The sequence below is a fragment of the Varanus komodoensis genome, unplaced genomic scaffold, assembly GCF_004798865.1.
Source record: "Varanus komodoensis strain SLA01 unplaced genomic scaffold, ASM479886v1 scaffold2, whole genome shotgun sequence".
Classification (NCBI taxonomy): Eukaryota; Metazoa; Chordata; class Lepidosauria; order Squamata; family Varanidae; genus Varanus; species Varanus komodoensis.
Genome location: NW_025335568.1, coordinates 55,089,321 through 55,104,933, shown reverse-complemented (window position 1 = coordinate 55,104,933; position 15,613 = coordinate 55,089,321). Strand labels below are relative to the sequence as shown.

The 15,613-nt window shown below is 40.5% G+C and overlaps 1 protein-coding gene across 7 annotated transcripts in view; it reads left to right on the top strand.

Annotated features, from left to right (window-relative positions):
- THADA (THADA armadillo repeat containing) overlaps window positions 1-15,613 on the top strand; it is a 160,936-nt gene that overhangs the window by 123,049 nt on the left and 22,274 nt on the right. For all 7 annotated transcript variants that reach the window (XM_044429404.1, XM_044429406.1, XM_044429407.1 and 4 more), the window contains 3 exons: window positions 2,257-2,342; window positions 13,656-14,071; window positions 14,842-14,963. In XM_044429404.1, the coding sequence (XP_044285339.1) occupies window positions 2,257-2,342; window positions 13,656-14,071; window positions 14,842-14,963 (624 nt within the window). The remainder of the gene's footprint in view (window positions 1-2,256; window positions 2,343-13,655; window positions 14,072-14,841; window positions 14,964-15,613) is intronic.

Sequence of the window (15,613 nt, the reverse complement as noted above, 5' to 3'; positions counted from 1 at the left end):
ATTATCGAGCCTATACTGTGGTGGTGCGGGCGGCGAAGAAATTCTTCTCCACTTCCATTGCCTTCTCACAGTGCCATCCAGCGGAGCTTTTTTGGGTGGTACAGGGGCTGGTACATCCAGGCCCTAAGAAAGTTCCTGTACCACCCTCGATAACCCGCTGTGATGACTTTGCCCAGCATTTCAAGGAGAAAATTGCTCAGATTCATCATGAGCTGGACTCCACTAGTGATTCAGATTCCGTAGGGGAGGTGCCAATGTTACCGTCTGGTCACATATTGTTGGATGAGTTTCAGTTATTGTGGCCTAATGATGTGGACAAGGTGCTTGGACAAGTATGTCCCACCACCTGTTTACTTGACCCTTGCCGGCCGTGGCTACTGTCCAAAGCCAAACACGGGATTGGTGCCTGGATCCTGGAGGTCATCAATGCCTATCTGAGGGATGGCTGGATGCCTGCCTCTCTAAAGGAGGCAGTGGTTAGGCTGGTCCTAAAGAAGGCGTCCCTGGATCCAGAGATGGCCACCAATTATAGACCGGTGGCCAACATCCCGTTCTTGGGCAAGGTGTTGGAACGGGTGGTGGCGGGACAACTCCAAACGCTCTTGGATGAGACTGATTATCTGGACCCATTTCATTCCAGCTTCAGACCTGGGTATGGTACTGAATCTGCCTTGGTCACCCTGTATGATGACCTGTGCGGGGAGAGAGACAAGGGGAGTGCGTCCCTGTTGGTTCTCCTGGACCTCTCAGCGGCTTTCGATACCATCGACCATGGTATCCTTCTGGATAGGCTAAGGGGGCTGAGAGTAGGAGGCACTGCTTTCCAGTGGTTCTTCTCCTACCTTGACAGCCGATTCCAGAAGGTGGTGCTGGGGGACTTTACCTCTGCGCCATGGCAGCTATGCCATGGAGTACCGCAGGGATCCATTTTGTCCCCCTTGCTATTCAACATCTACATGAAACCGCTGGGAGAGGTCATCCAGAGGTGTGGGCTGTGGAATCATCAGTACGCTGATGATACCCAGCTCTACCTCTCTTTCTCAACAAATCCAGGTGAGGCAGTGGCTGTACTGAACCGGTGCCTGGCCGAGGTAATGGGCTGGATGAGGGCCAATAAACTGAAGCTCAATCCAGACGAGGTGGAGGTTCTGTTGGTGGGTGGCTTGGGCTCCGGGGTAGGTGACTTGGACCTTGTCCTGAATGGGGTTGCACTCCTTCTAAAGGACAGGGTCTGCAGCTTGGGAGTGCTCCTCGACCCAGAGCTGTCTTTGGAAGCTCAAGTGACTACTGTGGCGAGGAGCGCTTTCCTTCAGCTTCGGCTAATCCATCAGCTGCGTCCCTACCTGGAGGACGACTGCCTAGCAACAGTGGCCATGCATTGGTTACTTTCTGATTGGACTACTATAATGCGCTCTATGTGGGGCTGCCCTTGAAGACAGTCCAGATACTTCAGATGGTGCAAAACCAAGCACCCAGGTTGCTGACAGGGACTGAGCGTTACTCTCATATAACCCCAGTCCTCTACCAGCTTCACTGGCTCCCCATCAAAGTCCAGGCTCAATTCAAGGTGCTGGTTATTACCTACAAAGCCCTTAACGGCTTGGGACCTGGATACCTAAAGGAACGCCTGCTTCCTTATTTGCCCTCCTGCCCCTTGAGATCGGCAGCAGAGGCCCTCCTCCAGGAGCCCTCCATGAGAGACATCAGGAGGCAAAGTACCCGGAGTAGGGCTTTCTGTGCGGTGGCGCCCCATCTGTATAATGTGCTCCCCAGAGAGGTCTGCCTGGCTCCGTCATTATTTATTTTACGGCACCAGGCTAATACCTTGTTATTTAAAAGATATTTTAATAATGCTTAATATCTATAGGTTTTAATTGTGCAGCCAGGGTGTTTCCGGATTTTAATTGTATTTTCTACCATGTTTATTTATGTGAGTCGTCCTGAGGCTATAAGTGATGGGATGGCATACAAAAAAACTCTAAATAAATAAATAAAATAAATAAGTAGTAAGTGGATCCACATTTTTGGCTATATAATTATTTTTTCTACAAGAAATGTGTAAAAAACTGAATTTAGAAAGCTTGGTTTGTGTGCTTTAATGCATTTTGGACTTTCTTATCTCAGTAATAGGCAAAAGATATGCTGCTAACAACATGATACTCTTATGGTATTGGATGTCAAGCAACCCTGTGTTGACTTAATGGTTTAAGGAATAATTTAAAGACATTTAACTTTTCTCATTGATTTTATTTCAAGGCAAAATCCTTGTTTGGTGACTAGAGCAACATATCTTGATGTTCTTGTCCTGCTAAATAGTTACCTTGGGAAATACAGAATAAAAGGTAAGATTGAGCTAATGTTTCTGGTAAGAGAACTTGGAGTCCAATATGCTGAGAAGCTGAAATGGATTCACTATGCAAAGGCTTCTCCGACCTCTTACTAATAAAGTTTTCAAGTTAAGAAAAAAATTGAGCAAGACAACCTTACATAAAGTTTCAGAGTATCTTAGAAACTGGGAAGGGAGGAAGACATTCTGATTTAAAGGTCTGTGAAGGAGGAACTTAGGCAAACAAAACCCACGACTCCCATTCCTCTCATCCCAGCAAGCTCAGTAAGAAAGACAAATGAAAAAAGACATTGTTTAGGCTTTCTCCCTTTCTTGGCCTGTTACAACATACATAAAAACAGGGTTGGGAAAAGAGGAGTTTGTACTTTCCTTGACAACTCCCTCTCTTTGAAATGGCCAGCATCATGCTTGGAGAACTGCTTCTGGGTCTTGCAGAACTTTTAATAGAGAACAGGTTCTCATAATTTTAATATTAAAGTGAATCGTTAGAATCATTTCTACGTTTCCTACGTGTCCCTCAGAGGCTGTATAATGCAGTTTGTCAGCTCTGACAACGTCACTCCTCAGTGCTGTATACTAATGAGCAACTTACCAATGTTATATTCATTTTAGATAATAGTAGGAATAATAGTCCTGGGTGGACTATGTATTCAAGAGCAGTAAGAATGCTATATTACTGGGATCACTTTTAAAAAGATGAAGAGGATAATTTCATTTCCTCATCTGTTGGACAGCTAGTTTTAGATTGTATGTCCTATCAGATTTTAGATTGTATGTCCTATCAGATTTGAGGGTGACAGCATGATGGATAATTCAAGACCTTTATCCAAGCTCAGTCCTCATAGCACCACTCAAGCGCTCCACAATATCTGTTCAGGCCCACCTCTTCCTACTTCTGTAGCCTCATTCCCACTTCATTGTCCATTATGAACTGATTGGCATGGGAGTGCTTGGAACTCATTTTGCCTGACTACCCTGTCCTTTGTTTTCTGTGAACTGAACACTGCCAGCAAGACCTGAGAAAGAAGCAAAGACCACTCTCAGTCCAGAAGCAGCATGCAGTTGGATCACAGCATTAGTGCTATTGTATTAAGTTCAAATTTCCATGTAGAAGAAACCAAACTGTCTGGTTTTATTGTCCTATTTGTCTTCAATATTTTAATATTTTAGCTGCTCCATTCTTTGGAGTACAGTGGTACCTCAGCTCACAAAGGCCTCAGTTCACAACCAAATCGGCTCGCGAACAAAAATGTCATTAAATTTTGACTCAGATCACAAACTCTGCATTGGGTGGTGACTGCGATTATAGCCATCTCTCCTCTCCCCTGAGTGGGGAGATGGGCATGATCGTGCTGGGGGCAGGGGGGAGATGGTCGAGATCGCACCCGTCTTTCCTTTACGAGCGCACCCATGATTGTGCCTATCTTTCCTGCAGGAGCGCAACCGTGATTTCGGCCATTTACCTCCCCCCCACACGATCGTGCCCATCTTCCCCCCAAGTGCACCTGCATTCACGTCCCTCTCTCCCCCCACAGCGCACCCACGTTTGTGCCCGTCTCCCCCCACCCCACAGCATGCCAGGCTGATGGGCACATGCAGGGATGACAGGCGCAATCACGGTTGTGCTGGCGGGGGGTGGGGAGATGGCTGCGCTCATGCTTGGGGTGGTGGTGGTGGTGAGATGATTGCAATCTTTGTTCTTTGTCACTTTGCTTCACATTTTTCTGATTTAAAAAAAAAGTTACAGAACGGATTAACTTTATTTACATTGAACTTACGGCGAAATTTAACTTGACCAGAGTCCTGGAACGGATTAAGTTCGTGAGCCAAGGTACCACTGTATATCTCTACACCATCTCCATGCCTAGACAAGAATTCTATTGCTTATTAAGTTGCATCTTGAAACTAAGTAGGGTGTGTTCGTTCATCTGAAAATAAAAGTGAAAATGTTTCTTGATGTTCTTTTGTGAAAAGGCTCTGCAAAGTGCCACACAGAAGTTCCGTGCTACTGAGTTTGATCAACACAAATGGAATTCAGCACAATGTGTCTGAAATTAGACAGTGACTGTTTAAGTCTGCCATAAGAGAAGCTATAACTACAGAAACATTTCCAAAATTTGCCTGCCTTGTACTTCTGTTCTCTACCATCATTTTCGTCATGAATATTTATGTTTTAAAAATGCAATTCTTAAAGTGGAGAGGAGGACATCCAGGGACGGAGAAGCCAATGCTGCCTGAACTTGAAGGCACACTTCTGCTTTCAAAGCAGTTAGACAGCCAAAATTTACTGCTTAACTGTGGGATTTTGGAGAGGGAGTGAAGGAAGCTGAGGCACCATCAGGTTATGTTGCATCTTGACAGGAGTGGTCTGCTCTCCTTCCCTACCAAAATACCCCCTAAGCACCTTCTCCAAGGCTACTCTTTCAGCCTGGGAGAGGTGATTGGCCTGGTTCTTTCTGTGCCAGCTGCAAGGGTGGGGGAAGGACATCCTCAAGTCCAAGGTTGGAAGTATTTGGAGTGTTCTCCTAGGCATTGTCTGGAGGCCATAGGTTTGCTCTGTAAGAGTGATGATTTTAATACTTAACACTAAATAGCAGTTAGCATAAGTTGTATTCATTTATTTACTTCAAATATTTATATATAGCCTGCATTATCATCTCACAGGGCAGTGTTGAAAATGCATTCAAACAACAATAAAATACAGCAATGAAAACAGTAACAGCTGTCGTTATATCCATTCTTGCCTAAGTCAGTTTATCCTTAATATTTTCCAGTCCCCATGTTGTCTTTAGGAACACTTGTTTTCTAAAACCTTACCAAATGCATTGTTTTTCTTAGACACAAGGGAACAAAACTTACCACTTCAAAATAAAATGTTAATCCTGTTCTTTCCAGAAAAAGTGTAAGGAAATGTGACTTCTGCATAACAGTAAAAGTATAAAATGTGTTATGGCCTAGAAAAATAATATATTTTTGTCTTATTTTCCCATAATTTGTTTATAAGTATTCATAAATGTTATATTAAATTCTCCACTGCACAGCCACAGTATCCTTAAGAACAATGTCTAGTGTTCTTATCCAAGGAAAATACATTTTTCATTTTTATTAACTAGAATAAGTTATTCTTAATAGGATTTTCTGCCAAATACAATATTTTTCATTTGTGTTTTGGTTTTCTCTTAAGCACAAATACATTTCTATAACCATTGTTGAGAATGGTACTAAAAATTTTAACTGATTGTTTCAGTGATACACCAATCTAAGTTGTGGATCATTTTAATAATGGATTTGTAGTGCTACTTTCAAAAGAAGTTAAACATTACTTTAAAAAAATATTCTCACAAGCTGCCAAAAAGGAGAGACTTTAACTGGCAAAATTCATGAAAAGCAGTTAAAAGGGCTGCAGTGTATATATCTGTGGCTTTGATCATGTTACAGGAATAAATATCAGAACTGGTGCTGTTGATTTTTTTTAATACTTAAAATTTCTTAAGAATTGTGGCCAAAAATGTAAAAGTATCAAAACTTGGTAGTGCCATGTACACTTTTATTTTGTGGCCTATTTGACTAAATCTGACCATACCCCTCTGAACAAATTGAAAACAAATTATTTCAGTCATGTCATATGTTTGGGTTTCTTGATGGGCATGGTCCAATTAATTTTGATATAAAAGGTCACATCTCCTTACACTTTTTTTAAATTGAATTTTATACCACCTGGCAGTGGAAGCTGTCTAGGTGGTTCACTTTTATGTTTGTAGAAAGAGTATGGCTAAGTATATATGTATTTAAAGTGGTGACTTGCTGTGATATCTGAGGGGAAAATATTCATCTCCAGTTATTAGCATTTCATTAAAATCTGTTTCAAAGTCTCTTCCACTCCCACTGTCCTGCATCCTCTGCATCAAGTTGATTGATTGATTGATTGATTTAAACAATTATATATGCCGCCCCATTGCATGAGCCTCGGGGCAGCTTTCAATCATAAAGTCCTGCATAAAATACAAAAAAAAATCAACTATTCCTCTGGCTTTCAGCATCTCATATGTGCATTTCATATCTGCATTTCAGAAAGTAGACTTTCCCCCTGTCTTACATGGGAAGACCTTTGAACAAGAAGAATTAACTGCCATGTGACCTTTTCTATTAGATTTTTACTTGCACCCGTTTTTCTTGTTTTTTCTTGTTTTTGTAACTCCATTTCTCTAAGAGACTTTCCTTGAAAACCTATTTATGATCTTTAAAATAATATTTTGCTTGTGGGCTGCCCACTGCTGTGTGTGTATGATTCCATGGACTGGGGCATTAACCCAACATTGTAGAAGAGAGTAAGATCAGAGGCCAAAGCTAGATATTGTACAGAAAAATTTTGTCTGGATCTCCTGACATGTTTTTCCAGACTTAAAAACCGCTTCAGGCAAGAGGCAAATTGGATTGAATCAAGTGTTGTGGGGAGGATGTTAAACCTTCCCTTCCCACAAGCCATTTTCCTGATCAAAATCTTAAACCATTAATGAAGCTAATAACCTCACTAAAGGAAAAAAAAGTTGGGTGCCTGTATTTTTCCAGTAGTGTAGCTATCAAGTATGCTCCCAGCTATTTGATAGCAAATTCAATTAGGAAAAAGTGCTAGAAGCAAGCATTTTTTCAAAATGCGAAAACAGTGCTGTGGCCCCAAACCAATTGCATTCCAGTCGCTTCTGAGGTGGAAAAGGTGTCATGAGAGGTGTCATGAGAACTAATTGCAGAGTTCCTACATCTCAGTTCTTACATCAGAGATAGCCAGATGCTTCCATCCATATGGTTAGCATAGCAGTGGCACTAACCCTCTGAGGCTCAGAAAAAAAGTCTCTCTCTCACCAACCTATAGCATCACACCCACCTTTTAAGTGTCTCTTGTGCCCCACCCCTTGGGGGCAGCACTACCCCATACTTTTAAGAACCACAGCTTTAATCTACTTTGCCATCTTGGCTTGGATATGCTTTAAAGAAAACTGAATATCTAGCTGCTTCTTCCTTAATGAGCATTTTGCGTTCTCTGGTCTCATGTTTAAACCCCTCTAGCCTTTTGGCTCCAGAAAAACAGATTTGGAAGAGGATGTGGCAAATGTTCTTTCCAAAGCACCCACCCACTCTTGGCTATTAAAAGAAAGGACAACTGGAGTATATATTTCAACTCTTTATAACCATCCTCATTTTTACATAGCAATTTAATAGCTCTTCTTTTTAAATATTTTTTCTAGTCAATGAAGAGTAGTCAGTGAATTCAGCTGGTTAAAGTGCTCTGTCAATCCTTAGATTGTAGCTCAGTGATACTGAACATAGCATATCCGTGTATTTTTACGTGGTGCTTTTTTTTCTCAAAAAGTCAGTGGCACATTGTCAAGTTAGTGACCCAATTAAAACTTGTTAGTGCACAAAATTTGGCAGCACAGAACTGAAGAGGTAGATGGCAGTATACATCAGCATGAGCATTTCTTTCCTAATACTAGCCACAGTTGCTACAACCCGTCTTGAGCAGATTGTTGTGCAACTGACCTTTTTTAGTCCTGTAATTTAAGCACATTAGAATAAGAGTAGCTGGCCTGTGAGCCATGCAGGCAACAAGCGCCTGTGGCATCCTGGATGGTATTGAGAAGGGCCCTTAGGCCTGGTGATGGCATAGTCAAGCTTGCATTCCTGCCTTCTGCTCTCATGCTGTCTCCTCCTTTAATAATGGGATCCTGCGTATGAACTGTACAGCATACATGCTTGTCAGAGAGCAAATTGTACCATGGCAAATTCTACCATGGACCACTTAACCTTTACTAAAAATGCCAAACATTGGACAGCTGTTGCTATGCAAATAAAATATAGTTCACTTACCTTTGGGTCATCTTTATACTAAATGTCTAGAGAGTTTTTAATTTAGAAATGTCTCTGTGTTTTGTTGAAAGAGACCAGATAACGGATAAACTATATTAAGTTCTCAGATCAAAGCATTTTTTGCAGAAAATGCTTCATTTGCTGTATACTAAAAATAACTAGGCACAGATATCTTAGTGTAATATCAAAGCATCTTGCAAGTACTTTGGATCTAACTTAAGAATAGTAGTTCTCAGCTCTTGATAAAAAAGATAGCTTACATTCTTGGGCAACCGCAGTGGATTTTCTGTTGAAAAATCTCTTCTTCATGGTCTCTCTGCATCACATATATGGGCATCACACATATGGACTTTGCAATTTTGGTACAGCTCTACTCAGAAGTAGCCTTTATTGAGTGCAGTGGGGTTTGTTTCAAAGTAAGTGTGTAGCGGAACAAAACCTTGGTCTGAATAAATACATATTTGATCAATTGGCTTCACGGATTTGGCATATATTTTTAATTTAAACTTGAAATTACCTTTTAAATGTAGCACTTAATAGATAAGAGGGTCCTATAATTAGTGTATTACACTAATCCCAAATTCTAACAAAAACTGGGCTAATGGGACATGAGAAATAAGTATCTCTATGCTGATAGAACCCCAAGGTTTACAGAAGAATAAAAAAGTTTAGAAAAAGAACAAAATCAAACTCTTGAAACCGTCTCACAAAGGAGTAGACATGCTCAGAAACTCTTAGCTGTTGACTATTAGTTGGTAAAGAAAAATGGAAAAGGAGGGGGAGAATGGAATGTCCTGATGGAGGTGATTACAGGTTATTGGATTCCTGGAGGAAGGCATCACTTGACTGGTGAGAATCCTGAATGAGGAATACTCTTACTAGGAAGTTAAGTTACCTTTTTTTGTAGATACCTCATCTTGTTCAGAATGAAGGAACTTTCTTCATTCCAAAAGCCTCTTCAAATTTCTATTTATAATGGTCTCTTGAATTTTAGAAGTGATATTCCATAATTAATGACAATATTTTAGATAATTTATTCTTAACATGCTTATCAGCAAACATCTGGTTAAATGCTTAGACCACTTTACTATATCTAATTAATCCAAAGATACTAGATCTGCTTCCAAAACATGCAGTATATAGATCAAGAACAGAGCAGAATAGTATATTAATGGTATGCCACCATTTTACATGTTATGTTGTATACACACAATTCTAACCTCTTCCTAATCTTTCCAAAGTGGCTGCCCTATGCCCCTTAGAATCTTTGAGATCATCTTTAAATTTTCAGAACTCTCACTCTGCAAATTTTCATTCCTCATAATTGCTGAGGTGATGACAAATATTTCTAATATTATCTTCAGCACAGAACTTAGTATTTAGTACTGCCTTTAATAAATATATTCATTGGTTGTAATCCAGCGTTCCTCAACTTGACCCCTAGAAGGTCAGGAGTACATCATCAAAATGATGGCCAGAAATGATGAGAAATGTTGTCCTAAACAAGGAGTAATCTGTAATCAGATGATCACAAATAGTAAATCAGTACTGCAGTGAAAAATGTATAGGCGTTCATTGAAAAACCCACAATGTATGCTCCTGCATTCCAGTGAGTAGACAGTTTATAACATGAGTTAGAATGCTTGATCACCAATATTCATCTCACTTACGATTATCCTTTGTACAAAAATTTCAAAAAGTGTTATTTCTGATGTTTTACCATTTATGCTACTATGAGATTCTGTGACCACTTGACAAACTGGCCTGTCTATGCAAGTATATAAAGTTTCCTGTGGGTTTGATAAATGGGAGTGGCCTGAGATAAGGCTTTTTTCAGCAAAACTTAGAAAAGTCATCCGTGCAAGGTTAGAAGTCTCCAACATTGTTGTCTTTTTGAAAGCCCTGCAAAATCTTACTGTTTTGTCAATCTTTTAAATAGTCTATCGCTGTACATCTTATATGTACAGTGGTACTTTGGCTCACAGACGCCTCAGTTCACGACCAAATCAGGTCACAAACAGAAATTTCTGAAAAATTTTGCCTTGGGTCGCGAACTCCGTATTGGGCGATGATCATGATCATGTCTGTCTCCCCCCAGTGCACCCATGATCCCGCCTGCCTTCCCCCCTGCCCCAGCACGCCCGCTTCAAATTTTTGTGATAAAAAAATAAATTGTTGCAGAACGGATTAACCTTATTTACATTGAACCTTATGGGGAAATTTGACTTGGCTCACAACCAATTTGGGTCACAACCAGAGTCCTAGAACAGATTAAATTCATGAGCCAGGGTACCACTGTATTTCATTTATAGTTTATTTTTGTTCATAGAATAGTAGAATTGGAAGGGGACAGTGGGCCCAACCCCCTGCTTAGTGGAGGACTCCAAGTTAAATCATCCCTCTCAGGTGGCTGTCCAGTTGCATCTTGAGTAGCTTTATTGTGGGAGAACCCACAATCTCGTCAAGTAATTGGTTCCATTGTACTGCTCCAACAGTCAGGAATTTTTTCCTGATATCTAGTCAGAATCTGGCTTTCTGTGACTTGAGCCTGATATTCCATGTCCTGCTTTCTTGGTTGATCAAGATCCTGCACTTCCTCTTTGTGAGAGCCTTTCAAATACTTGTAGAATGCTTCATATCACCTCGCAGTCTTTTCTTCTTGAGGCTAAACAAGCCCAGTTCCTTCAATCTCTCATGGGGCTTTGTTTCCAGTTCCTGAATCTTCCTTGTTGCCCTCGTCTGAACCCTGCCTAGCTTGTCTGCATCTTTCTTAAACAGTGTTGTCCGGAACTGGACACAATACTCCAGATGAGGCCTAACCAGTGGTAAAGGGTAACTTAACGTGATTTGGAAGTGATACTTCTGTTAACACAACCTAAAGTAGCATTTGCCTTTTTTGCATCCACACTGGATTGTTGACTCATATTCAACTTGTCAGCAATTCCAAGATTCTTCTCATTTGCAGTATTGTTGAACCAAGTGTTCTCCATTTTGTAGTTTGGAGATTACTATGCAGATTACTATGAAACTATGCATTTGGTTTCTTTTTCCTAGATGCAGAACTTGGCATCTGTCCCTATGGAATTTCATTCCATTGTTTTCATTCAGGTATATGAGGGGATGTCACATGGAGATGGGTAGAAACCTGTTCTCCCCTGCAGAGTAAGGCAGGATGCGCTCCAACAGAGCAAAGCTCAGGGAGCCAAGGTTCCACTTACATGACAGGAAGCACTTTCTGACAGATAGGACCCCAAGGGTATGGAATGGGCTTCCACAGGAGGTGGTTGAGGCCCCTTCGGTGAGGGTATTCAAAGATAGGCTGGACATGCACATGGTGGGCATGTCGTGAGCAGAGCCTCCTGGAGCCGGGCGTCAGACTAGATGGCCTGGGAGGCCCCTTCTGACTCACTCTGTTTCTATGTTTCAGTCCAGCATTCCAAACCTATCAAGATCACCTTGAATCTTCTTTCTGTCTTCCAGGAAATTAGCTATCCCACCTCGTTGTGTCATCCACAAAGTTGATAATTGTTCCCTGAACTTCCTGATCTGAATCATTTACAAAAATATTGAAGAGCGCTGGCCCAGGACTGAACCCTGTGGTACCCCACTCCACTGCTTCCATTTTGAGCTTTGTTGAAAAGCAGTGTATAAATAAGGGTAGTAGGAATCTATCCTTTAGGAATACTGTATAACAACTTTGATGGATACAGCCAAAGTTCCGTCTACTTCATCATCTTGTTTGCAACAATAGTCACCCAAGTTTAATTATCAGCTGTTGAATTCATCCTTTACAATGTCTGCATCATTTTTGTTGAGTTGCTGGCTGATAATCAACCTCCCACTGGAAGCAGCCCTGCCAAGTTCTTTGTGTTTTCATATAGAAATCATCCACACCAGTTTGAAGCACTGACAGCTTTCTTTGGGAGGAATATAGCTTTTGGCCAAGCCCAAATTATTAGTGTAGTTGATCTGATTTTTTACCTTTCTTCCTATTCCTGTTCCATTTTTCTTCAACCTGGTATAGGGAAAATGTTCAATAGCTGGCCCTTCTCACAGCATAGTTTTCTCTGTAAATAGAAGTGCCTCTTTAAATCAACTTAAGAACGGAGCCAGACATTTACTTTGGAAATTAATGTGTGTATTGGTTTAATAAAAAGTTATGGCATTGGCCAAGGGAAAGAGTTTGTTTTAAGCTAGGCAGAAAAAATAAATATGTAAATGGAAGTTGGGAAAGATTTTTCGTCAAAGGTAAAAACATGAATACTTTTCACTCAGTTGAGCTGAGATCCTTATTTTTCTGGGAAATACTTTTTAAAGAAAACGTAGAGTATAAGGGAAAATCAGAAACATTTGGCTGTAGCATGAGATGATACAAACATGTGTAAACAGTAATCCAGAGATTTGTGAGAACATTTATGTTTGCTTAGTCTCCTTTTCCAGCCCTCTTCAACCAAACAGATGACTGGTGGGAGGGAAAAAAGGAAGGCCCACACTGTTTTTGCCAAAAGGGTAAATTGGCATGAGTGCTACACAAGTGCAATACAGGTGTAGATGTCTGAATCAGAGCCCAAACTTCCCATGCAAGCTGCTGGATTCTGGTATTTCCAATCTCCTATCAGCTTCCAGCAGTCCTCTACATATCTGTTTTGAGCAATCCACACCTGGGCTATTGGATGTTGGAATTTCCAGTCTCCTGCTTGTTCAATGCAGCCAAGCCGCATGAAGGCTCTAGATGTGGGGATTTCCGGCATGCCCCCCTAAGTAGCCTCCTTTCCATACAGTACAGTATCTATGCAGTACAGCAGGCATCTGTTTCCTTGTAAAGTGTTTGATCCATTCTTGATTGGAACAATGATTGCATCATTTCACCTGAGTCTTTAAGTGCCTGTTTGTCACTTGAAAGACAAAAGATAGATTCAAATAATTCATCCTGTAGAAGCACCTGTAATTGATCCTTCAGTACAGATTATGCATGGAAAGAGGTAAAACATAACATGTGTAATCAATCCCCATTTCTTGTTTTTTCTGTATTATTTCCCCTCTAGTCCTGAACAAACCATGTGATCTTGTTCGGCAAAGTTGGGGGTAGGGGAGCCTTGTCCATCTATGTACTAGTATTTTAGTCAGTGATGAAATAGAAAAAAGCGTCATTTTACTGAAGTGTACAGAACAAGTTTTAAATTTAAAATGTGTAACTCTGGAAAAAAATGATCACTCATAGACATTGGTAAAATGGAGTTGGGGATTTAGTTTCTCAAAGTCTGAAATACCTTTAGTGTTTAAATTATGAGGACATCTGTTGTCCGATTTTCCTGTTGAAATCGGTGGGAGTGAATTATGCTTAAATTTGGCTGATTGATGGTTTAAGTGTTCATGTGAAGTAAAAAAAGGTAATTTTTCCTTTTCCTTCTTCATCCCATCAACCTATCCCATTTCATTTCAGAAACACAGTTGGTCAGCTTTTGGAAGAAAATGGGCACAATTATATCTGCTTCTGAACTGGCAACGGGTATCAACCTTTCCCCTGCAGCGCCAGGACTTACTCAGTATCTCCAAAGCATCACCAGACTTTTCATATCTGTATGTTCAATGACTGCAGAACCTGAGTTTGCAAACAGCAGTTTACTTGCCAAAGAGAAAATACTGGATCCTTGTTTGTCAGTTGCACATCTGCTACATTCTGAGTTCTATGAAGTACGTTTTTTGATCTTGGATGCAGCCCTGCTGTGGTTGAATCAAGTAAATTCAAAACATGTGACGGAAGAAGGAGGAAACGTTCTGTTGTGTCTACTGTCTGGTTTGGAGGAGATGCTTTTGAGGATAGCTGTACAGGAAAAGCACCCAGAAGGGATTTGCAAGGTGACAATACATTCTAAAAGCAAATTTATTTATTTATTTATTTAAAACATTTTTATGCCGCCCCCATCGCAACAAAGCCTCGGGGTGGCTCACAACAAGTACATAATATAATTGTTCTACAGACACACTTTATAAAGTACATTAATGCAAGATCTTCCATTTTAATAAAATTTTGGAGTAGTCTGCCCCATTTCTTCTTGTTGTATTTTGGACCCTTTGCTGCATGCAAGCAGATGGATGAGTTCAAGAATATTTATCCTTTTAAAAAATTTACTCTTTGGCCAGAAAGGACAACAGATAAGAGAAATACATCCTGATAATATTACAGGGATTTTCTATCTTTCCCAGAAAAGAAGCCAGAAAGGAAGTCCCCTAATCAGGGATGCTGCCCCACCTGGAGGATGGACTAAATGAGCTGCCCTAGTGTGTCTTGGATGTTTCCAGACCACCACCACCCCCCTGCCAAAAAAAAGAAGGGGTGGAGAGAATGCTTCTTATCTTCAAAGCAGACTAGAGAACAGCTAAAAGCTTCCTCACATACTTAACTTCTTCTCTTTGTGGAACAAAGGAGAAAAATGTGGTAAATGGGATAGAAATGCCATGCCTGCTCTAAAATATGATGAATGGAAGAACTCAATACTGCTTGCCTACATTATTATGAACAAAGCAGGCAATCCCCTGTAATAAAAGGACAATTTCTGCTAGAATGGTTATATCCAAGGATAGAATATTTATTTTCTTATATTTTTTTGTTCTTGTTTCTGTTATAGGTGTTACATGTGCTGTACTATATGGACCTCAAGAATGTGCTTCTAAAGGCAGAAGATACGATAAAAATGAATCCAAGAGATTTCTTGCTTTGGCTTATGAATATAATAGATGACTCTGACAGGTATATTGCCTTGTTCTTTTATATTTTGCCAATCTATAAAATTTACTGATTGCAGATTACCCATTAAAAATGAATAATCATTGATATAGGAAATAAGAAATTTACATTTGTATTATGTTAAGTCTCAAAAATTGCCATATATTTTGTAATGCATGTCTGATGTAATTTTCATATGCATTCACAAACACTTGAAGAGCTGCCACACTGTTTCAGGTGAGCTATTGAGGCTTAGAAATGATAACTTCTCTAAATGAATTCAAGAAGTTAATACCAGCAATCATGCGGAATCATACCAGAAGCCTATCAGCATTCAGTTCACTCCAGATATCTCTGGGAAGCCCACAAATAGGACATGAGTACAATAGTAACCTCCTGTCGTGTTCTCCAGCAACCAGTATTGAGAGGTGTAGTGCCTGTGATCCTGGAGGGAAAATACACACATCATGACGCTTAGCTAGCAGTAAGGCCACAAGACTAGGACTGGGCCCTGAGTCAACTTGGATCTAATTGCAAGCTGTCTGCTCCACCTCTGGTTTGACTCTCAGTTTGGAAATTAAAAGCGTCATACCATCCCGTATCTAACCTTGGTAATCAACAAATGGCTATAAAATTGCTCTATATCAGCACTGGATGCAGCTGGCCTCTTAAAA